We start from the raw sequence: 25,658 nt of genomic DNA, 5'->3' as shown, positions 1-25,658 counted from the left end.
TTTGCTGGGAAGTGGTGGTGCGGTCCCCTACGGCACTGCGTAGGATCCTACGGTCTTGGCGTGCATCCGTGCGTCGCTGCGGTCCGGTCCCAGGTCGACGGGCACGTGCACCTTCCGCCGACCACTGGCGACAACATCGATGTACTGTGGAGACCTCACGCCCCACGTGTTGAGCAATTCGGCGGTACGTCCACCCGGCCTCCCGCATGCCCACTATACGCCCTCGCTCAAAGTCCGTCAACTGCACATACGGTTCACGTCCACGTTGTCGCGGCATGCTACCAGTGTTAAAGACTGCGATGGAGCTCCGTATGCCACGGCAAACTGGCTGACACTGACGGCGGCGGTGCACAAATGCTGCGCAGCTAGCGCCATTCGACGGCCAACACCGCGGTTCCTGGTGTGTCCGCTGTGCCGTGCGTGTGATCATTGCTTGTACAGCCCTCTCGCAGTGCCCGGAGCAAGTATGGTGGGTCTGACACACCGGTGTCAATGTGTTCTTTTTTCCATTTCCAGGAGTGTATATACACATGCATTAACTTCCCGCGCCTTTGACCCGGTCATCGGATCGCTTTCGTAACACATTTTGTGCCAATCACATGGAAGAAGACGATTTCTCAATTTGCGCACGCGCGTTCCTTTCCGACATTCTCACAGCCTATCTGCCGGCGCCACCTCAGTTTACCTGAGAGCCCGCGGCCCACCTAACTTTGGCTGGGGTGAGGAAGCACGCTTCTGACGTTTGAACTAAGTACAGCTATTGACATGGTACTCACGTACCGTTAATTTTACATTTTATGCGAGTCTTTTGTCCCTTTGGGCGTTCTGTATTAATGTTGGACCATGCCGCTTTAGGTACTTTGTAGTTTTAGTGTGTTCCGAAGAATGCATGGTTATCCGCGCCGAAACCTAGGTCAACATCCGGTTCCTATTTGCAATCGAGGCGGATTCTTTATAATCATTAAATTATTCACGATTGCTGACGCGCTGCAGCGTTAAAAGTGCCGGAGTATAAATGTAGAAATTTTGCGAATTTCCTACTGGAGACAAAACTACGTACAGTTGATCGTGAGAGAAGTAGGTGCCTTTGGGATGGGGCCGCAATATTTTAAAGTTTGACCTTCCGCTTTGTTAACTGTAAAACCGTAGGCTACTTTGATTGAAAAATGCAGTCTTTCAAATTGCAATGGCAGTTCAGTGTATCCATCGTATTTTCCAGTCATAATTTCGCCTTCTATGGTGTTGTTCCATAGCTGTTTGATGATCATCCTTGTTCCATTAAGTACGTAGCTAAGGTAAGCTGAGATTTCTGAATAGTATGGTCGAAATCCAATTTTAAGCCGAAGGCAGTGTAATGCCGTTCCTGGTACATGCAGAGAGTTTAGAAACTCTGTAGGGAAGTTCACACTTTCTTCAACGTTCACCATCGTGTCGGTCGATTTGATTACTCTCCCGACACCGGGAATTTTCTCTTCAGTATTCAAGTTGATATCGTCGACAATATTATTTTTAGTTGCCAAAATTGCCCTTTCAAATAGCCAGTCCGGATTGGTATGGTTGTGAATAATGTTTGGATAAATTTGGTCCATGAGTTCGTTTTCAGCAGTAGCTATGTTGTGGAAATCATTGTTGAGTATAATGAGGCTTGTCGTCTGGTCAATAGGAAATGTGCTTTCGCCTGTCTGTAAAAGTTATTGAGCAACATGTGTTGCATTGATCTCGTATGCTGGTGTTGACTCGGAGATGGAAGTGCTTGTCGAATATCTCTTGAGAGACTGTGAGGAGAGAGTTTCCTCGCGAGTCTTGTAATTTTCTGTAAACTGCTTCGAGTGATTTTCTATGTGAGACTGTGCATTCGTTCCAGAAGATAACTTTAGCTAGGTTTACAAGTTCACCCCTTCCAGATGCTCTTGAGATTTTACATACCGCGAACTGTTCTTCGGCTATATTCAACGGTAGTTGTTGGGTGTGAGGAGCAGTTCGTCCTCGTTCCATAAGTGCTGCTGCAAAGCAGTATGATGCCAGTACAAGTTCAATGTGTTGTTTAGCGTGTATTTCCGCCAGAAACAGATTTATTAGAAACGTTTTCCCGGTGTCGTTTGGTGCGTCCAAGTAAATAATTCCGCCAGTGTTGTTGTCGATCCTGCCCATGATAACGTTGTAAATTTCCTTTTGACTGTCATTCATTGACGAGCAGTTTGTTGTGAGAAATGTATTGAAGTAGTTCGTTGATGTTGTAGCTTACTTCCTTTGTAATTTCGAAATTTAGCGCGCTGGTAGCATCTTTTCTTGGTGCTTGCATCCCAAGTTGCGTGTTTATTAAACATCTATCTTCTAGGCGAATGAGTGTTGCACTGAAGACGTCATCGTTGGATTCGATAGTCAGGTCAGGATGAGCTTGTCGGATTTGGTACAATATGTCATCATTTATACACTCTTTGAAGGAGTCCCACAGCTGTTTTGGATTGGATGGGTTACATGTTAGAATTATGGCGAATAAGTCTCTAATTTGCTCAGCTGAGACTGCGAGTGTCGCTTCTTGTAGTGTTAATTCTCGGTGGTTGTCGTTTTCCAATAGTCCTAGCTTCTCTGTACGTCTGACTTAGGTAACCGTCAACAGTCTTGAGATCTGTGAAACTTGTTGGTCCACGAATTTTGTGCAGCAACATCCGGAGATAGAAACATTCGGCCTTGCTCGGATGCATGGTGTATGCTCGCCTTTGTGCACCAGTTTTGCGATTCCTGGATGATCTGAAAATCCTTGTCTGCGTCACTGAAAGATTTTTCTTGTTGTCTTCTACGTATAATAGGCAGGGACGTCGACATATAGTTTCGCAAATGGAACCGTTTGGCACAATTGGTAAAAAGCTGTTAATGTTGTTTTCTGTGGTACTTCGCTTGCAATTCTACATCTACATCTACATCGATACTCCGCAAGCCACCCAACGGTGTGTGGCGGAGGGCACTTTACGTGCCACTGTCATTACCTCCCTTTCCTGTTCCAGTCGCGTATGGTTCGCGGGAAGAACGACTGTCTGAAAGCCTCCGTGCGCGCTCTAATCTCTCTAATTTTACATTCGTGATCTCCTCGGGAGGTATAAGTAGGGGGAAGCAATATATTCGCTATCTCATCCAGAAACGCACCCTCTCGAAACCTGGCGAGCAAGCTACACCGCGATGCAGAGCGCCTCTCTTGCAGAGTCTGCCACTTGAGTTTATTAAACATCTCCGTAACGCTATCACGGTTACCAAATAACCCTGTGACGAAACGCGCCGCTCTTCTTTGGATCTTCTCTATCTCCTACGTCAGACCGATCTGGTACGGATCCCACACTGATGAGCAATACTCAAGTATAGGTCGAACGAGTGTTTTGTAAGCCACCTCCTTTGTTGATGGACTACATTTTCTAAGCACTCTCCCAATGAATCTCAACCTGGTACCCGCCTTACCAACAATTAATTTTATATGATCATTCCACTTCAAATCGTTCCGCACGCATACTCCCAGATATTTTACAGAAGTAACTGCTACCAGTGTTTGCTCCGCTATCATATAATCATACAATAAAGGAACCTTCTTTCTATGTATTCGCAATACATGGGAGTGTCTTTTGTGAACTAAACTCTCTGCTCATTATCCAAACGTACTGCTGGGTGTTGCACAGTTGATTCGCGTCCGCGTATGAGAAAACCGAAAATTCACCACACTGCTTCCTTCCTGTTGATGTGTCTTCCCATTTGGTACCTGACGATCTCGTCGTTTCTTTTTTGTTGTTCGCTGGCTTTCGCTGTTTGAAATACTGTAATGTCACTGACTTTGTTCGCATACTTAGAGACATATATGACGGATTTCACGGAATTGCAGTATTCTACTTTTCTGTGTCCTTGGAACTTTTCGAAAGTAGTGTGTTGTATAGTACTACTCATTGATTATCTTTTCGTCGCTGCGTCGTAGACATATTTTTGGTGTGAAGCCACCAGTTTTGGATGATCGCCTTCTGTTCTTAGGGTAGTCATCAACTCCGGTTTATGTACCGCCCAAGTAGGGTTTTGGGTATTTTTTTGAACATTTTCCATCACTCATACATGGCTAATTGGAGTTTAATGGCCCGCATGATGAATCATGTTTTTCATTACTATGGCGTACATTTCGGATGCTCTTGTCGATTGGGAAATTCAGATTGGGTGATTTTGTCGATATCCGTGGGATGAATTATGTGGTATGGCCGTATGAGATTATATGAGTGAGGCGTCCTCGTTTTTGCCATTCGATTGTGTACATCCAGCAACTAACGGTTCCAAAGATGTGGTATTCTGTGATGACTTCAATAAACCTGATTTGGTTTTGTCGGAAAACTCGGGCTGCTATGTCGTGTCGTTATATGGGAGCTTGTCCGTTCCTTGGTTGTTCTCTGATTTCTGGCCACGACGAGTCGCATGTGAATGTTCTGAAGAGGGGGGATCGTTCCTAGTTTCTTATGTAGGTAGTGGCATCTCGTTTGTATTAGTGCATGCATATCAGGTTCCCTATGTATGATGAATGCAAGGTTACATTGTTCCAATGTCGTCGATGTTTCCGTCGTTTAGGACTGCGTCTCAAAAGTGGGTGCAATTCTTCCGTGCGTAGTTTCTTCTTACTCAGTGTAATGAAAAGCAACCGTTACGCTTCTATATTTTCACACTTATCTATCAGCAATTGTTGGAATAAACGGCGAGTGTTGAGAATGTGTTTGAATGTTTGATTGTCTCTGATCATTAAGCGGTAGACTTAGAACTCCTTGGACGTGACTTTTCTACCACTGTGTCAGGTTGGAATTCTTTCACGTTAAAATGATATCCGTCCTCTACGTGTGAAAACATTAACGGATGTTGGAGGGCATCGTGCAAACCTAGTGTCTCTGCCTTGTGTTACAGTCCTTTTCTTCTTCGTTGTACGATTGTGTCATGGCTTGTATTTTCACTATCCGCAATTACGATGGCAACTTCGTCTACGTGGGATGCATTAAATGGACGTCCGTGTTCCCCAGGCGTCTTTTGTCGGCTCGCATTATAATTTTATAATCATCAGAAATCATTGGCTCTAGTCGCGTTTTCAATATGTGAATCAGTTGACAGTATTTGTGTAAGATACTATGTACATCTTGGCCTACTTCTCGTCTGAATTCACTTATATGTGTGGATCGTTGATCAATTTCTGTTTCTTCATTTCCGATGAAATATACTTGTATAAATTTATGGTTTTCGGTGGGTAGTGGCAGTAATGATCCCATGCTGTGATAGATTTCTCCTTGGATGGAAAAAAAGGTAATGGATTTCGTCTCTGTTGGTGCTGACTGAAGTGACACCGAAAGATGTCATTTGAAAGCAGTGTTTTGTTTCTGGAGTTTCCCCGGTCATGTAGTGTAAAAATTCCTGCGGAAGTGCTCCCAGTGGTGGTAACCGGATATTTCCATTCATGTAACAGAATCCTGGTGTTTCTCTACTGAATTTTTTTGGCGTCGCAACACTGGAAAATATTATCTATTTTTTGGATTACGACGTATTTGGAATTTTTATATTCTTTCGTCGGGTCGTAGCGGAATGCTTCATTTATTAGGTTGTGCTCTTTACTTGTAGGGTGATATTTTCATGGCTGACTTGAGTTAGTATCTTGTATCATAAGACGGCGTCGCAGTTCTTGATTCTTCAATCTGTTCATTTCGTTGTTCTTCGGTTTCTCTGCTTCTCACGATGCTCATTGTTGTTTGTTGGGAACTTAGACATGCTTCGCTTTCTTCGTCTGATTCTTTTCTTCGCTGTTCTTTCTGTTTTCGCCGGTTTGTTTCAGAATGACAAGATCTCCTCCTCTTTGGGCATTGTCTAAATTATATATCAGTTCAACTTTTTATTAACAAATGAACTTAGTACACAATTTTCACACTATATTGTCAATTTATATTCAGTCACTGTAACACTTTGACACTCACGCTCCACTGTTTGTTTTCATTCACTCACTGCAGTGCTTTTTCGGTTCCTTCCTTCGTTTCTGATAAGAAACTGATGTTCGAACACACGACGGATCTTACTTTATATATCCCCCACCAAAGGGTAGCCCCACCAATAGCGAATTCCAGATCATACCAAAATGCTTTGAATAGTACACAATGTTCGAGAACATTTCATAACACCGAGAGTGATCTGGAATGTTCCCTAGTGATCTAGGATGTTTCCGAAAATTCTGGGATCTCCCAGAATGTTCCAGACTGTTCTCGAACCTTCCAGAACTTCCTGGATTACTGTGAAACTTTCTGGAATGTTGTGGAATGCTCTCGAACACAGTCGAATGTTTTGAAATGTCCTCGAATACTCTCGAATGTTCTGGAATGTTCTAGAAATTTCTAGAGGGCGAAAGTTCCTAGCCGTTATATCTTCAACAGCACGCCCTTGAGGTAAGAACGGGAACCTTCTTCATGGATGGATGATAGAGGTCTATCACACAATATAGCTCCCTTGATAGCAGCGGCACGCACAGTGTACATTTATTATCACATTATGTATTCATTATAATTTTGTTTATTTCGGTTTTCGACTACAGATAACATATATCTCGTTCGACCTGGGCAGCATACACTCGTGAATCACTTTCCCCTAGTTGCTCATAGTTGGTTGTGTGACATATTGTACACATACACCATGTGAGCAAAATTATGTGGACCATTAATATTGTATCCATCTACCAGTCGAAACACAGCATATTTAAGAAGAAAACCGCGATTGGCAGCGGCAAAGTGATATCTTAGGAACAAATCTATAGATTACATTTTCTTCTGAAAAAGGAACTTTTGCTACTTCGTCATACACCTCCATCCCTGCACCGATTGGTGGAAAGATGAATGTTGCGATACCTGCTTATCACCCGTACCGTCTCACTGCAGCCGTTTTGCGAGACGTTGGTGAGAGAAAGTAATATGATGAACTTCTCATGGTTGGCATTCACAGTCACATAATATTTCTTAAAAGACATCATAGTCGCCGTTGACTGTATAAAATATTTATTGTTGCTATTGCAATTTCGGCCTTATGGCCATTTTCAAGTAACTTATTACATCGTAATATGTTGTGAAACATATATTACGATGTAATAAGTGTCGTACTCATCAGATCTTGTGGGACTCTCACAGTCAAAAGGCTGCATTTTGACGACGACATGTACTCATGTCAGATAGTTTTATATTCTGACAGAATGTAAGTAATGTACATTTATCTCCTATTTTTATAATTGAGCTACTTTCTTAATAAAATGTTTGCTTAATTATGTATATACACCCTGTGCTTCACTTTCGTATTTTTGTGTTTAGGTAACTTTGCAGTGTTACTTGAAAATGGCCATATGCCCGAAATTGCAATAGTAACGATAAATATTTTATACAGTCAACGGTGACTATGATGTCTTTTAAGAAAGAAAGCAATGTGTTACCTGAAATGTACGCACACAGATATTACTCAACATTAAACCTTGCTGGTATGTGCAATGGTGTTCTTGTAGCAACTGACACTGGAGATTGTTGAGTATCCACATAAAGACTGCGTGCAGGTAAATAAATAAATGAAATCGGTCGAGAAAGAGTTTTCAAGCCACTTCTTTTATGGATAGATTATATTTCCTTGAAATTTCTATGTGTCAGTCTTATGCTTTTTCTGTATTATGTTTAATTTAGACATTCCACTTTAGGTCGCCCTGAGCGGTTACTTCGAAGCATATTACGATTTTTATTTTTTCCAGTGATTTACCACTAATAGTGTAATCACATAGTACTGTTTTTCTTTTTGCCTGTTTGTGCACAGTGCATTATATTTTACTTGGGTCCGGGTGCAGCTCCTAGTCCCTGCACCGACTGCCGAGCCTGTGCAAGTGTTCCTCAACAATTCACTGGAGTCTTCTGGCGCTGCTGTCTTCTACTCTTTATAGAGCACTGCGTCACCTTCGGTCAGCCTAATGGAGCTTCCAAAATTACCCACTGGGACATTTATGTTGCTGCAACTCCTGCGTGGGTCACCCATTACCAATCAGCCACGCGATGCCATTTTATCTGTAGTAATGTCGTTGTAATTCATGAGTATTTATGTTTCACTGCTGTAGAACAAGTAAGTTATGACAGTGGCACCATTTATGTTTTGTATTCGAAATATTATGTATTTTGATAAATAAGAAAACAATTTTATGCTAATATAATATCGAATTATGTTCGTTAGTGGTCAGAGACCTGTAATCATACATGCATATTACACAAAGCAACTTGTATGTGTTCTATACGTATACCATTACTCTCCATCCCAAAATACTTACTTATTGTGGGAATATAGCAGTGCATCTGTGTTAAAGTGATACTTATAACTCGTCAGTTATACTGCATCCTTGTGCAGAAAAGTTATACGTACTGCAATGTCCCAATATATTTGCAATGTTTTCAATGGTTGTGATTCCATAGAGTATCCATATGTCTGACTAGCAAAGTGCCCCCATTACAAAACCCATACTGTGTAGATTTCTGGGTCGCAGAACAATGTAGCCGTTACAAAACCCATGCTGTGTAGATTTCTGGGTCGCAGAACCATGTACTGGACTCTATAGCAGTATAAAAACGAAAACAAGTAGTTAACATTTTTTTCTTTGCGTGAGTCGGAGTAAACAATTCCCTAGTTTATTATGCGTGGAGAGTTGCCACAATGCCACTGATTCCTTTGCTTATAAAGACACCACTGTAGCCTTTTTACGAAAAGGATTACACTGACATAGACATTTTGAAACGTCTGGCACTTATCATTGCTAAATAGCTCTCTTACAACATAAAGCAATACTATTGTAATCCACAAAGGGATATTCTAACACACAACCCTACGGAGTTCAGACGAAGATTTTACCATGTAAGAGGTGTCTGTTCTTTCAGGCATGTCTGGATGAACAGACATCAGTTTGATTCTGCAGCCACTATGAATCAAAACACTAACAAATTAAAAACTTTACCTGCCAATGGACACTGATTTAAATGAATGGGAAAAGTTGAAAATGTGTGCCAGTCTGGGATCTGAAGCCGGGTCTCCTGCTTACCAGGCGGATGCCCTGACCACTGCACCATCCTGACACAGAGGTCATCACAACTGCATGGACTATCATAGCATGCCTCCTGTTAGGCCCAAATTCTCAGCTTATCCACACACTGCTGATGTACCACCCCTCGCCCATTATCCTCATTACTCACAGCATTTCGCCAATGTCCATAACAGTTCGAGCATACTGTGCATCTGTTCTGAAGTGATCACTGGCCGTCATTGCCTGTTGCCTGTTCTTTTGTACATGTCCGAAAGAGCAGACAACACTTTGACCCTGGAGTCACTATGAACATTATGTATTTTGATAAATAATAATACAGACACTTTTATTCTAACACAAGATCTATTTTTTTTTAATCATGATCAGAGATTTTTAATCATGAATGCATATTACGAGAAGCAATGGGTGTATGTTTCGATACTCTCCACTCCAAAACATCTACTTATTTGGGATGTTTAGCGGCGTAAATGCGTTGAAGTGACTCTCATACTGTAGCTTGACAGCTATATTACATCCTTGCCAGTAAAGCGATACATAATGCAAAGCCCCAATCTGTTTGCAATATCTTCGATGATTCTGATCGCATATAGGATACATCGACCGATTACCAAAGTGCCCCATTGCAAAACGCATGCTCTGTTTGATTCTGGGTCACAGATTCGTGTATTGGACTCTATAGCATATTAAAAAGGGAAATGAGTACTGTAGTATGCCTTTTCTTATGAGATTAAGCCATTCACCACTTTATTTTGTACAAGGTAATAGCACCCTGACACTTATTCTTTACTTATAGAGATAGTAATGACTCTGGTTTTAAGAAAGACGTTATGACGACTTTGTATTTCATTAATCATGCATTTATCATTGCTCTATAGTTTCCATACAACGTGCAGCAACACAGATGTAATTTTTGGTGGGTGTTGTATTGTACTACATAACTCTATAGTGTTCAAACCAAGATTTTACTGCCAGCACAGTTGTTTTTTTACAGTTTTTTCTGTAACATAGTGATGTATCGAGAAAAATGTCCCATATCTTTAATCAGGAATGCTATCGGAGTTCCTGCAAGAATCTATTGCATGTATTCGATTTTGTCACAAAATTCATTGTTTCTCGTTACAGATCGATTGATTTAAAGTTCGACTGAATGATATTTTTTTCTTTAGCACATCTTAATAGTTTGTTGCTACCACGTTCTGTCTTATAGTTTTACAAAATACGGAGGAAACATTCAGAACCGTATATTTATAAAACTATTGATATGGAGTGTAATTTCTGTGTTATGACTAGTGCTTACATCAAAGCTCAAGAGTTTCTGCTGCGAATTACGATTTCTTCTTGTGTATACTAAGTTTGTAAATGTCTGTATAAATTAGAGTAATGTCAATGAAGTAGGGATTATAAGTAATTCTGACATATGGCGTAGGAATGAATTATGTATTTGATATGTGATGAAGTCCTCGTGTGGTAATAGATATTTTCCATGGCATGCATCTTGCTGCAGTCTTGAGTCGTGCTTGGGTTAGTGGAAGGTACATGTTGTGTATGGCATGCTTTTCCAAATCTTGTTATCAGATGAGATGGAACTGTGTAATACAGAATCAAATGAGTTTTTCGTTTGTGGCCAGATTGCGGTAATCATATCTGAGTAGTATGATAGGCAATGTACTCATGTATATATAACATCTGTACACACAGGGGAAAGAGTGTACTGAGAGACAATGAGTAGCACAATGTAAAAATATTTTCGGGACGCCTCCTATATAGGTCAGATATTTGCAAAAAAAAAAAAAAAGTCCTCCTGTAAACAATTTGTAGATGCTCTGGGTGTCTCGGACAATCAGAATAACTGTCGGATGCTACAGGAGCCACGGTAGAATAATGAACACGAAAACAAATATTCTGATACAAAATATTTATTAATTATTGCATGTACATTTACGCACTCAATATAGAAGAAATGGGGAACACGTGGTATTTGCATTAGCAGTAGATACTAATGGAAAGTGGTCACAAATCGGTGTATTTGCAGAAAATGTGGGACCTGAGGGTGTTTATTTCATTAGGGAAATACGAGAAATGTGATTATAAACCTCCAATACTATTTTGATCTGTTTAAAAAACGATGTTTATACTGTATTATAATGTTTTGCAATGTAAATTGTTTATCATGTTAATCCACAGGTTTCGAGGCGAAATGCACCGTAATGTATTAGTGCTTCCACAAGTAACGTTATTCCTCAGGTCTTAAGAAAAAAAATCAATTTATCACATACAGGTAAGGTGGTACCTATTGAAGACATTAATCCTTTAAGTGCAGTTAAAGTGAGAAACTGAAAAGTTAAAGAGATGGAGGTCAAAAAACTCGAATTGTGGTTTTTGTCCTAAACAGTTGTCATGAAGGCAAACTATAAACAGCCACTTTAAAAATAACAGGTCATTGTTAATGAGCAAAAACTGTTTACGTATTACTTTGATCATAATATATGGAAAAAATTCAGGTACGAATGGAGAATAAAAGTATTTGCGTTTACTGTAAATACTAATCAAAAGTGGTCATATAAAGTTGTACTTGCAAAAAATTATGGTGTCAAGTGCGTTTACTGCTTTAGGGTACATGCGAAAAAATCTGCTTGTAAAGCTACATTTCCAGTTGGAACAGCTTAAAAAAAGCAGAAAATGAAAAGCAACATTAAAATTCCTGTTTGCTCTCACTTACAGACGGTCATTCCTGGCAACCGGAATAAAATAATAATTGGATCCCTTTACCAACGTCCTAATTCAGATGATACAATTACTGAAAAGTTCAAAGAAAACTTAAATCTAATTTCAGTCACGTATCCGACTCTTACAATTAGAATTGGTGGTCACTTCAATTTACCCTCGATATGATGGCGAAAATATGTGTTTAAATCCGGAGGTACGCATAAAATATCACCCGAAACTGCAGTAAACGCATTCCCTGATAATTATTTCGAGCAGTTATTTCATGAGGCCACTCGAATAGTAAACGTATGTGAAAACACAGTTGACCTCTTAGCAAGAAATAATGGTAAGCTAATAACGAGCATAAAAACGGATGCAGGGATTAGTGAACACGGGGTTGTCGTAGCGAGACTGAATACCTTAACTCCCAAATCCTCCAAAAATACACGAAGAATACACCTATTCAAAAAATCAAATAAAAATTCCCTTGATCTCTTCCTGAGATACAGTCGCCGCTCCTTGCGAATCAACAATGTAAGTGTAGACCAGATGTGGCTTGAATTCAGAGAAATAGTATCGCAAAAGATTGAGAGATTTACACCAAATAATTTAACGAACGACGGAGCTGATCCCCTTTGGCAAGCAAAACGCGTCAGAACACTGTTGTGGAAACAACAACAAAAACATGCCAATCTTAAAAGGAAGAAAAATCTCCAAGACTGACGATCTTTTAGAGAAGCTCGAAATTTAGCGCGAACGTCAATGCGAGATGCTTATAATAGTTTCCACGATGACACTTTGTCTCTAAGCCTGGCAGAGAATCCAAAGACGTTCTGGTCGTATGTAAAGTATGCTAGTGGCAAGATGCGATCAATATATTCTCTGCGCGATAGCAGTGAAAATACTATCGATGACAGTGCTGGTAAAGCAGAGTTTGTAAACACAGCCTTCCGAAATTCCTTCACCAAACAACTGGAATGAATAATAGCCGTCAACATGAGTAATTTAGAAGTAGTTATCCTGGGAGTAATGAAGCAATTTAAATCACTTAATACACTAGTGGCCATTAAAATTGCTACACCAAGAAGAAATACAGATGATAAACGGGTATTCATTCCACAAATATATTATACTAGAACTGACACGTGATTGCATTTTCACGCAATTTCGGTGTATAGATCCTGAGAAATCAGTACCAAAAACAACCACCGCTGGTCGTTGATACGCCTGGGCATTGAGTCAAACACAGCTTGGATGGCGTGTACAGGTACAGCTGCCAATGCAGCTTCAACACGATGCCACAGTTCATCAAGGGTAGTGACTGGCGTATTGCGAGGAGCCAGTTGCTCGGCCACCAATGACCAGACGTTTTCAATTGGTGAGAGATCTGGAGAATGTGCTGGCCAGGGCAGCAGTCGAACGTTTTCTGTATCCAGAAAGGCCCGTACAGGACCTGCAACATGCGGTCGTGCATTATCCTGCTGAAATGTAGGGTTTCGCAGGGATCGAATGAAGGGTAGAGCCACGGGTCGTAACACATCTGAAATGTAACGTCCACTGTTCAAAGTGCCGTCAATGTGAGCAAGAGGTGACCGAGACCTGTAACCAATGGCACCCCATACCACCACGCCGGGTGATACGCCAGTATGGCGATGACGAATACACGCTTCCAATGTGCGTTCACCTCGATGTCACCAGACACGGATGCGACCATCATGATGCTTAAACAGAACCTGGATTCAGCCCGAAAAATGACGTTTTGCCATTCGTCGTTGAGTACACCACATTAGGCGCTCCTGTCTGTGATGCAGCGTCAAGGGTTACCGCAGCCGTGGTCTCCGAGCTGATAGTCCATGCTGCTGTAAACGTCGTCGTACTGTTCGTGAGATGGTTGTTGTCTTGCAAACGTCCCCATCTGTTGACTCAGGGATCGAGACGTGGCTGCGCGATCTGTTACAGCCATGCGGATAAGATGCCTGTCATCTCGACTGCTAGTGATGCGATGCCGCTGGGATCCAGCTCGGCGTTCCGTATTACCCTCCTGAACCCACCGATTCCATATTCTGCTAACAGTCATTGGATCTCGACCGACGCGAGGAGCAATGTCGCGATACGATAAACCGCAATCGCGATAGGCTACAATCCGACCTTTATCTGTCTGAAACCTGATGGTATGCATTTCTCCTCCTTACACGAGGCATCACAACAACGTTTCACCAGGCAACGCCGGGCAACTGCTATTTGTGTATGAGAGATCGGATGGAAACTTTCCTCATGTCAGCACGTTGTAGGTGTTGCTACCGGCGCCAACCTTGTGTGAATGTTCTGAAAAGCTAATCATTTGCATATCACAGCATCTTCTCCCTGTCGGTTAAATTTCATGTCTGTAGCACGTCATCTTCATGGTGTAGCAATTTTAATGGCCAGTAGTGGAAAAAGAAGCCTTGCGGTCCTGACTCCTTACCAGTTAGGTTCCTTTCAGAGTATGTTGATGCACTAGCTCCATACTTAATAATTACATACAACTGCTCGCTCGACAAAGATCCGCACCCGAAAACTTGAAAGTTGCACGTGTCACACCAATGGTCAAGAAAGATAACAGGAGTAATCTATTAAATCTCAAGCCCATGTCACAAACGTCGATATGCAGCAGAATTTTGGAACATATATTGTGTTTGAACATTATGAATTACCTGAAAGAGAATGGTCTACTGACACACGCTCAACACGGATTTACAAAACATCGTTCTTGTGAAACACAACTAGCTCTTTACTCATACAAAGTGTTAAGTGCTGTTGACAAGGGATTTCAAATTGATTCCGTATTTCTAGATTCCCAAAATGCTTTTGACGCTGTATCTCGCAAGCGGCTTGTAATCAAAATGCTTGCTTGTGGAATATCCTCTCAGTTATGCGGCTGAATTCGTGATTCCCTATCAGAGAGGCACAGTTCGTTAACTGACGGAAAGACATTAAGTAAAAGAGAAGTGATTTCTGCCGTTTCCCAAGATAGTGTTATAGTTTCTCTGCTGTTCTTTATCTTTACAAACTATTTAGGAGACAATATGAGCAGTCATCTAAGGTTGTTTGCAAATGATGCTGTCGTTCATCGTCTATTAAAGTCATCAGAAGATCAAAGACAATAGCAAAATGATTTGGAAAAGATATTTGTGTGGTGCTAAAATTGGCAGTTAACCCTAAATAATGAAAAGTGTCATCCACTTGAGTGCTAAAAGGAATCCGTTAAACTTCGGTTGGACGACAAATCACTCAAACCTAAAGGCTTTAAATTCAACTAAATACCTATGAATAAAAATTAAGAGCAACTTAAATTGGAAAGAACACATACAAAATGTTGTGGGGAAGGCGAACCAAAGATTGTGGTTTTAGAAGATGCAGTAGAATATTAAGGAGACTGCCTACACTGCGCCTGTCCGTCTTCTTTTAAAGTACTACTAGGCAGTCTGGGATCCTTACGAAAAACGATTAACAGAGTACATCGAGAGAGTTGAAAGAAGGATAGCATGCTTTCTATTATCGAGAAACAGGGTAGAGAATGTCACGGACATGATATGGGATTGGAGGTGGACATTATTAAAACAAAGCCATTTCTCGTTGTGGAGGGATCTTCTTACGAAATTTCAATCACCAATTTGCTCCTCCGAATGCGAAAATATTTTGATGGTGCCGACCTACATAGGAAGAAACGATCATCATAATAAAATAAGAGAAATCAGAGGTTGCACGATAAGATACAGGTGTTCGCTTTTCCAGCGCGCTATTCAAAAGTGGAGTAATTGAGAATTATTGTGAAGGTGGTTCGATGAACCCTCTGCCAAGAATTTAGTTGTGATTTGCAGAGTATCTGTGTAGATGTAGATGTAGATTTAGATGTAGATCACATACACTAACGTATATTGGTGTGTGTCACAATACAACGACGTTCTATAACGAGAATACTTAAAAATGTGAGAAATCTACTAAAGAGACTGCATACAGTATGACTGCCAGTCTTTGCTACTAGATAAACTACTTCTAACAACAACAAACACGCCACCACCTGCTGTGTTAGGTCCTTCGCAAAAATTTGGCTGTACTTATCTTCGGCGTTAGCCAACTTTCAGTGGCTATAACGATTTGAGCATCAATGCTTTCTATTACCGCTTGGACCTCTGGTACTTTCCCAACACAGCTACGGCAATTTATGTTGTACTGATGATTTCTAGATCTACGTTCAGCATGTGTTCGACCTGCACCCCTAAAGCTCTTAATAAACCGCCAAGTCCACACCACACAACACCTGCTACCCGTGTAGCAGCCTCCCGCTTGTAACGGGACTCCTGTGATATTTAGCGGAACCCGAAATCCCACTACCCTATGGTGGAAATCGACGTTTCGGACGTGAGAGACATGGCAAATAATTAGACATTATGGATAATCTGCGTAGTTTGCACTGCATTTGATCAGTTACTGTATGCACAATTTCGATCACACAACCCACTATAAGCAACTAAGACAGAAGTGAGTTCATGTGTGAACACTGCCCAAGTGACATGAAGTATGTACTACCCTAGCCAAAAACGCGAATAATAAAATTAAAGTGTTATTACATCTGAAAAAATCTTTCTCTGCATCTCTGTATAAAAAAAGAGGCGAAGCGACAACTGCTATGGGCTTTACTGTGTTTAAACCAAGCGTAGACGATGCACCAATTGTCTTTATTCACGTGCACGATGTAACAAAACAAGATGACTCGTAGAACACACAATGCACAGCAGCTGTCATTAGTTGACTACATCATAGCTGCAGCCAGCACACAGCAGTGGTAGCGTCGTATGTAAAGCAGCTGCAGATAGCAGAGGAGCATGGCCACAATCTGATTCCCTCTTGTTGCCACGGATACGAATATAGGAAGTGGTATACTGCAGCATGATTGCGTAAAAAATGCCTGCAATAACTATTAAAGATGAAATGTAGGCCCATTGGCGTATTCTGGTTAAAAATGAAGTGCAAATGTTACGTTACAGGAGTGTACTTTGTTTAAAAAATATGTCTACAAACATACTCTTATATGAAAATCCACCAAAATGTGTTAAGTAAATAGACCAAGCAATAAACAACTGTTGGACAAGCTATGTGACTTGGATTTCTTCAATTTTACACATAGCACAGTGTTGGCAGAGCCACCAATAGGGTGTGTTTAACGCATTTTTGGTACATATATGTCTAGAGGGGTACAGAAACATAAGTAAACCACGCAATATGAGGGGTGTCTTACCTCGAATTTTTTATTTCAGTCCATGTTACTCTGGATTAATAAGTCCATTTTACATGTAAGGCAAATGAGGTAGAAGTAAGGGGAGAGGGGGAGCATGGGCCAGCACTGGCTATGCCCCTCTACCGTAGACTTCTGTTGTAAAATTTGTCCCTAGTAAACAAATTGCAGTAAAATGTCTTAATGTGTTCATTCTGAAGACTGGTTTGTAGCAGCACTTCATGCTAGGGTATCCTGCGGAAGTCTCCACATGTCAAAAGCAACTGTCATACATCTGAATCTGTTTTCTGTATTTGAGCTTGTCCCCCTCTACAATTTTTACGCCCCTCTCTTCCCCAGCCCTATTCCATACTATACCAAATTGAAATTCGTTGAAGTCTCAGAAACTATCCTATCACTCAATCCCTTCTTTTAGTCGAGTTATACAACAATTTTCTTTTCTTCCCAATTAAATTCCGTACCTCTTCATTAGTTATGCGACCTACCCACCTAATCTTTGGCATTCTTCTACGAGTATAACACCACATTCCAAGATATTCTACTCTATTCTGTCTGAACGTGTTACAGTCCACGTTTCACTTCCATGTAGGGCTGTAGTCCAGACAAATACCTTCACAAAATATTTTCTAACGCATACATCAATGTCAGATGCTAACAAATTACTATTTTTCGGAAGTGTTATTCTTGCTATTGCTAGACTGCATTTTATATCTTATCCACTTTGACCATCATATTATTTTACTGTTAAACAACAAAACTCATCTGCTACTTTTGGTTTCTCATTTCCTAAACTTATTTCTTCAGCATCGCCTGATTCAGTTATATTACATCCCATTACCCTTGCATTACTTTAATTGCCGTTCAGCTTATAATATCTTTTCAGAACATTATCCATTCAGTTCGTCTGTTCTTCCAAATCCTTTGCAAACTACGACAGTTTTACAACGTCAGCAGTGAACCTAAAACTTTTGATTTCTTCTCAGTGAACTCCAATTCTCTTCTTTTCCGTTACTGTTTGTATAATGCACGGATTAAATAAAATTGGAGATAGGGACAAATATGTTTCATTCCCATGTCAATAATGGCTTCTTTTTCACGCCCTTCGACACTTATCACTGTAATTGGGTTTCTGTACAAGATGTAATTTGCTTTCGCTCGCTGTTTTTTGGTCCTGCTACCTTCAGAAATCCAGAGAGTGTATTCCAGTTAACACTACCAAAGGTTTTTCTAAATCTACAAATGCTGCAAACTTGACTCGCGTTTTCGAACATTTATCGAGAACCGAAACCAGTTGTGTCTGAGGTCAACTCCTACCAGTTTTTCCAGTGAATACTTCTTCACGAAATTTGCAACCATGACTTATTAATATGATAATTCTGTAGTATTCACACCCGTCACTACTCGCCTTCACTGGAATTGGACTAATTAAATTATTCCTGAAATCTGAAGGTATTTCGCCTGCCACATAGATCTCTCACACCAGATGGAATAACTTTTTATGGCTGGTTCTCCCTAGCATCTCAGTAATTCCGAGATATTGTCTTCTATTTCGGAGGCCTTGGTTCCATGTACATCTTTCAGTAGTCTGCCAAATTTTCTTCGCCATATCACATCTCTCGCATGATCTTCAGCCACTACCACTATTCTTTCAATAAAATTCTCCTGACATAGTTTCCCTTATACAGCCCCCCAATATTTTCCTACAGTGTTTAACCTTTCCCTCCTTTGCCTTGCCTTCCGACACCTTGACACTCATACAGCTGATTCTCTTTTTTCCAAAGGTTTCTTCAGATTTATTGTTGGTGGTTTCTGTCGTTCCCATAGTTACACATGCTTCTACAGCCTTGCATTTGTCTTCTACCGAAGTCTGATTTGCCATTTTGTACTTTATGCCAATATTTCTAGACGTCTATATTCCTTGTCGCCTATTTGATTCGCTGCATTTTTATATTTACGCATTTTATCAATTAAAATCAGTATCTACTGTATTTCCAGGGATTTCTACTAGGCCTTTCCTTTTTACCTATGTGGTCCTATGCCAACTTCACTGTATCATTTCTCAAAGTTACCTATTTGTCTTGTATTACTTTTCCCCCTTTCAGTTCAAAGTTGCCCGATACTACCTCTCAAACTGTCAACAACCTCTGGTTCCTTCAGTTTATCAAATTCCCACCCCCTTAATTTCCTAACTTTTTACAGTTTCTTCCGTTTCAGTCTGCAATTCATACCCAATACATAATGATTAGACTCCACATCTGCACCTGCAAATGCCTTACAGTTAAACATCTGGTTTCTAAACCTCTGTCTTAACACTATGGCATCAAACTGTAACTTTCCGATATCTGTAGGTCCCTAGGTTCTTTTTGCAGTTTTTAAACCAAGCGTTAGCGATGTTCAGTATATGCACTATCCAAAAGTCTAGCAGGCAGCCTCCTGTTTCATTCCTTCCCACAAGACCATGTCATACTATTTTTAATTCTCCTTCTTTCATCTCCCTGGTCTATAGTCACCAATCAAAATTAAATTTTCGTCTTTGATAAGCCTTAATTAACCATAATTTTGGTTATCTCATGATACATTTTTCAATCCTTCCATCATTTGCCGAGACAATCGAGGTATCGACCTGTTCGATTATGGTGGATGTTGGCTTCGTGTCTGTCTTAGCTATGATAATGTGTTCACTATGATGTTCATAGTTGCTTATTCGCATTTCTTTTTTAACATTCCGTATCTCAGTCTCTAAAAACTGAACCCTCAGAGGATAGCTTTGTCGTCTGTCTGGCTGTCTGGCTGTTCGAAATGCTTATTGTCAGGAAAGGATGGACGTGTCAAGTTTATGTTACATATTAAGTTCTACGTTCTGTAGGCAAAGCAAATAAATGAAGATTGTAAGTCAGTGCAGAAAAAAGATACAGCCATTTCTATCACCTATTTTAATACTCGCAACTCACTCATCAAAACCTGCAGGGTACTTTCGTTGACGTAGAATCATAAAATTTTCCGATTTCACACTAAACTAAAGGAAGAATAAGAAAACTATTAATCTGGTGTCATACAATTTCGTTTTGGTCATTTGTTATCCGACTGTGTCTGCCTCTCCGTCGTTTTAAGATCCGGGTCACATAAATATCATCTAGCCCTTTGTTGGCGTAAAAAATTTTAAGCTTCTGCGTCGGTGCAATAAAAAGATAGAACCATTTATGTAATATATTTTGATATTCTGTAAGGTTAGTCGTTTATGTATAGGCTACGTTCTGGTTTTTCTATGTTATTCTGTTTACTTGGCTTCTAGAATGGAGAGGGTTTCAATTTCGACATGTAACTACGTATTTTGTATGTGTGGACGTTGTACAGATAAACTGTGCTGTATCGACAACACAATAAGTACATTTCCTCTAGTATTGTAAAAACAGAAGCGAGCGACAAGAACGGGGTAAGAAATGCCTAATAGTGTTCTGTAAGCCAAAGCATCATGAAGTAGGATGGTCTGTTCGGCCCTTATTTGCAGCTACCATGTGTCGTGGAGTTCTGTGTGGGATCCCGATGGATACACTCCTACACCTCTTAGCATTCAATGGGTCAACTCATAAACACAACCTCTGGTCATGGAGCAGGCTTACAGAGCCACATCTGGGTGAGCCAGTTTCGCTGGCAGGTCTATTAAAGGAGCGCACCCTCCACTACGTAAAATTAATTTGCTGGAACTTTTCCTCTCCTGATTTACCAAGTTTTACAATATTAACAATATTGTAACTAGATATAATAATAACGAAACATTTCTGAAATATATTAATTTAGTGCGCTGTATATATATTTCTAGTAAATAAATTAAAAATTGTATAAATTTTTAACAAAATTTAAAGAAAAATAAAGGCTGTATCTTAGTGTTTATGGCAGATAGTGTACAATGGTTTTAATATGACGTACAGTAAAGAACAAACTTTATTTGCTCCTCATATATTATTAATTGGAAAGACAATAAAATGGGCTATAATTCTGAACTGAAAGCATATCCCTTTCTCATGAATAATTTTTTACTGCAATTTTACGTGACGTTTCCTTGCTTTGAGCAAATATAGCAGCTATGTAGTTATCCATTAACAAAGTGTCTTAATTTCCGGTCTTTTTTCACAAGTACCTGACTTCATGTAGATTTTTATCGTCTTCAGTTTGATCAAACTGCTTTCACTATAAGTGCTACCGTCACAGGTTTTGTGATAAATTTCTTCAAACCTGTATTTCGACATTTGGAAAGGATCACTTAATCCTGAGATTCAAAAACCATCACAATATCCAAGTAAGAAGCTGTATAATTGGGTATCGTCAGCTTGTAACTTGAATTTAGATATTTTGTCAAATACCTTCATTGTCTCAAGCACTCTATCTGGAACCAAAATCTTCCCATCGTCAAGATAACCTGAGTGCGGTAAAAGCACTGGTTGGAGGAGCAATGAAATTACATACCTCCTCCACCTGTTTTGCTTGCTCCCTCCGCCTTCTCGTCTCGCTACAGTCCACTGTCGCCAGAAATCGATAAAAACTGAAAGCCTTCGGTCAAATACACTCACATTTTCTTCAGCACATGCTCGCTTACCTTTCAGACCCTGAAGTGCCGTAGGGAAGCAGCAGGCGCGAAATCCACTGTTGAACACGAGGGGGCTCTGCAGGCAGTAGCTGCATGAACCAAGCGCATTATTGCTCGTATGTTAGCAGTTGACGTCCGGTAGGTAGTAGACATATGTTTGTGAAATAACGCTGCAGAAATGAAACTGTGCAATAGGGCGTATTTACAGACACCGAAGGAGGGGCGGCGGGGATTGGAGGGAGGAGGGGAGGGGGGGAGGATTCTTTTCAAAGGCAAAAGATGTTAATTCATAAACTGCCTTTCTTCCATGTCACTACCGTATAGGTTTCGCGCCCTGTCAGTGTGTGCGTCCTTGAAAAGGGATATCTCGCCTGCATGCGGTATGTCTCCACATACAAATAGGTAACTTGACAGGAATTCTTCTCAATGGTCATCGACGAAGCAAATGATCCAGACCTACTACTTATCAGCACCATGTTCCATACAGTGGCTTAAGGAACGTAGAGATTTTTAGAGAAATGAAAGTTTCCGTAAGCGTAGTGTGTGGACTCACCTTCACCCACCAGGTGGTGCTAGCGACGGAGAGGAAGAAGACCTCCCGATAGGTCTCTGCATTGGACGGCGGGTCCACCAGCAGCAACAGCGCTGACGGAATGAAGAGAAGGAGGCCCATGGTGACTACCAAGACTCCCATCAGCGCCCTGAGCCCAAGGGGCGGGCTACCAGGCAACTGCAACATGCCCAGCCACTCCAGCGCCGAAGCCACAGGGCCCACCAGGAGCCGCACTTCCTGTGCTGTGGTCGTCATCTCCTAAGGGAGGCCTCTGTGCAAACACAAGAGAACTACCCAAATGCTTTTCCCTATAAATTCTGAAAAAGCATAATTGAAACACCCGATATGGCCACTTACAGACATAATCTACATAGAATGAAATTTTCACTCTACAACGGAGTGTGCGTTGACATGAAACTTTGTGGCAGATTAAAACTGTCTGTCGGACCGAGACTGGAACTTGAGACCTTTGCCTTTCGCGAGCAAGTGCTCTACCAACTGAGCTACCCAAGCACGACTCACGCCCCGTCCTCACAGCTTTACTTCTGCCAGTACCTCGTCTCCTACCTTCCGAACTTTACAGAAGCTCTCCTGCAAACCTTGCAGAACTAGCACTCCTGAAAGAAAGGATATTGCGGAGACATGGCTTAGCCACAGCCTGGTGTATGTTTCTAGAATGAAATATTCACTCTACAGCGGAGTGTGTGCTGATATGAAACTTCCTGGCAGATTAAAACTGTGTGCCGGACCGAGACTCGAACTCGGGACCTTTGCCTATCGCGGGCAAGTGCTATACCAACTGAGCTACCCAAGCACGACTCACGCCCCGTCCTCACAGCTTTACTTCTGCCAGTACCTCTTCTCCTACCTTCCAAACTTTGCAGAAGCTTTCCTGCGAACCTTACAGAACTAGCACTCCCGAAAGAAAGGAAATTGCGGAGACATGGCTTAGCCACAGCCTGGGGGATGTTTCTAGAATGAAATTTTCACTCTACAGCGGAGTGTGCGCTGATATGAGGTGACAAATATTCTACTGGATATCATCGTCGTTCATACACAGTGGTTTGACGTCATGACTCGTTATCTTCACCAGGTGCTACCTGAGACGTTATATCTACGGTCCGGTGCGTTTTTTGCTCTGACTGGGCTCGTTAACCTCGTCCATAATCTCAGTTCTTCATTCTGTGGACTTCTGCTGTTGCACCCACTGAAGCAATTCATGAGGTTTTCTGTCATTTTCGTCTCTAAAGACTCTCGTATGATACTATCCTAGGATCGGGGCTCTGTGCCACAACCCGCATTTTGTAGTGGTTCATGGAACGATTGACTTACAGACAGCGCTCGGCAATGGCTGATATAACTACTGGCCATTAAAATTGCTACACCAAGAAGAAATGCAGATGATAAACGGGTATTCATTGAACAAATATATTATACCAGAACTGACACGTGATTACATTTTCACGCAATTTGAATGCATATATCCTGATAAATCAGTACCCAGAACAACCACCTCTGGCCGTAATAACGGCCATGATATGCCTGGACATTGAGTCGAACAGAGCTTGGATGGCGTGTGCAGGTACAGCTGCCCATGCAGCTTCAAGACGATACACAGTTCATCAAGAGTAGTGACTGGCGCATTGTGAAAAGTCGTTTGCTCGGCAACCATTGAGAAGACGTTTTCTGTTGGTGAGAGATCTGGAGAATGTGCTGGCCAGGGCAGCAGTCGAAAATTTTCTGTAACCAGAAAGGCCCGTACAGGAACTGCAAATTGCGGTCGTGCATTATCCTGCTGAAATGTAGGGTTTCCCAGGGATCGAATGAAGGGTAGAGCCACGGGTCGTAACACATCTGAAATGTAACGTCGACCGTTCAAAGTGCCGTCAATGCGAACAAGAGGTGACAGAGACGTGTAACCAGTGGCACCCCATACCATCACGCCGTGTGATACGTCAGTATGGCGATTACGAATACACGCTTCCAATGGGCGTTCACCGCGATGTCGCCAAACACGGATGCGACCATCATGACACTGTAAACAGAACAGCCAGCCGGAGTGGCCGTGCCGTTCTAGGCGCCACGGTCTGGAGCCGAGTGACCGCTCCGGTCGCAGGTTCGAATCCTGCCTCTGGCCTGGATGTCTTTGATGTCCTTAGGTTAGTTAGGTTTAATTAGTTCTAAGTTCTAGGCGACTGATGACCTCAGATGTTACGTTGCATAGTGCTCAGAGCCATTTGAACAATTTTTTTGTAAACGGAACCTGGATTCATCTGAAAAAATGACGTTTTGCTATTCGTGCACCTAGGTTCGTCGTCGAGTACACCATCGCAGGCGCACCTGTCTGTGATGCAGCGTCAAGGGTAACCGCAGCCATGGTCTCCGAGCTGATAGTCCATGCTGTTGCAAACGTCATCGAACTGTTCGTTCAGTTGGTTGTTGTCTTCCAAACGTCCCAATCTGTTGACTCAGGGATCGAGACGTGGCCGCACGATTCGTTACAGCCATGCGGATAAGATGCCAGTCATCTCGACTGCTAGTGGTACGAGGGCTTTGGGATCCAGCACGGCGTTTCGTATTACCCTCCTGAATCCACCGATTCCATATCCTATCGGTTAAATTTCGCGTCTGTAGCACGTCATCTTCGTAGTGTAGCAATTTTAATGGCCAGTAGTGTAGCTTGCCTGTCTTAGTAGGGTGTGCCTCTGACTTTCAATGCATGTGATGTCCACTGTCCTAGTTGTGTATCCAACGAGTGACATGCCATATTTGAGAGGTATATAGCAAATTCCTGCGTTTCTTAGTCCCAGGTCATCTTCCACAGTTCCTAGCAGTCGTATTCTGTGGTAGATTGACAGAACACACATTTCGTGTCATAACTCCTTAGAATCTTGCCGATTTCGACAGAAATAGATCCTGTGTATGGCAGGTACACCATAGTATTTGCTTCATCGAACTCTTCTTCTAGATCGTGCAGTCTCTGGTAGCGTCTGATGAAGATGGCATGTGACGCTGCCGAAATACTATTCGTGAACGACGCTGATATCCGGCAGAATGCGTGGCACCCCAAGACATCCAACAGAGGCCGAGTAAGCCTGAAAAATTAAAACAAAGAACCGAAAGCGCGCTCCCACTAATAACGTGTGGAGTTGGGGGGGGGGGGGGGGGGGAGTGTGTGAAATTACCTGGCATACCAAACCCGGTGCCGCAACGGGGCTCGAACTCGGAACCTTGACATTAGCTCGCAGTGGCCTTAGTAACAAAGGCATTCAGGCACTATTCACAGCCCGCCGTCTCAGCTTCGTCTTTGCTGTTACCTCTCTCCTTTATGAGGACTGGGTACGTGTCATGCTTGGATAGATCAGTTGCTAAGAGCATTCCACAGGAAAGGCAAGGTTTCCGGCTTGTCCCAGCTCACCACACAATTTAATCTAGAATAAAATTTCAA

At 41.7% G+C, this 25,658-nt stretch overlaps 1 protein-coding gene across 1 annotated transcript in view; it reads right to left on the bottom strand.

Annotated features, from left to right (window-relative positions):
• LOC124620229 overlaps positions 1-22,465 on the bottom strand; it is a 41,285-nt gene extending 18,820 nt beyond the window's left edge. The window contains exon 1 of the mRNA XM_047146897.1: positions 22,211-22,465. Within this exon, the coding sequence (XP_047002853.1) occupies positions 22,211-22,465 (255 nt within the window). The remainder of the gene's footprint in view (positions 1-22,210) is intronic.
• Positions 22,466-25,658: the final 3,193 nt, after the last annotated feature.

Source organism: Schistocerca americana, chromosome 6, assembly GCF_021461395.2.
Source record: "Schistocerca americana isolate TAMUIC-IGC-003095 chromosome 6, iqSchAmer2.1, whole genome shotgun sequence".
NCBI classification, from domain to species: Eukaryota; Metazoa; Arthropoda; class Insecta; order Orthoptera; family Acrididae; genus Schistocerca; species Schistocerca americana.
This window is presented reverse-complemented; position numbering and strand designations above follow the sequence as displayed.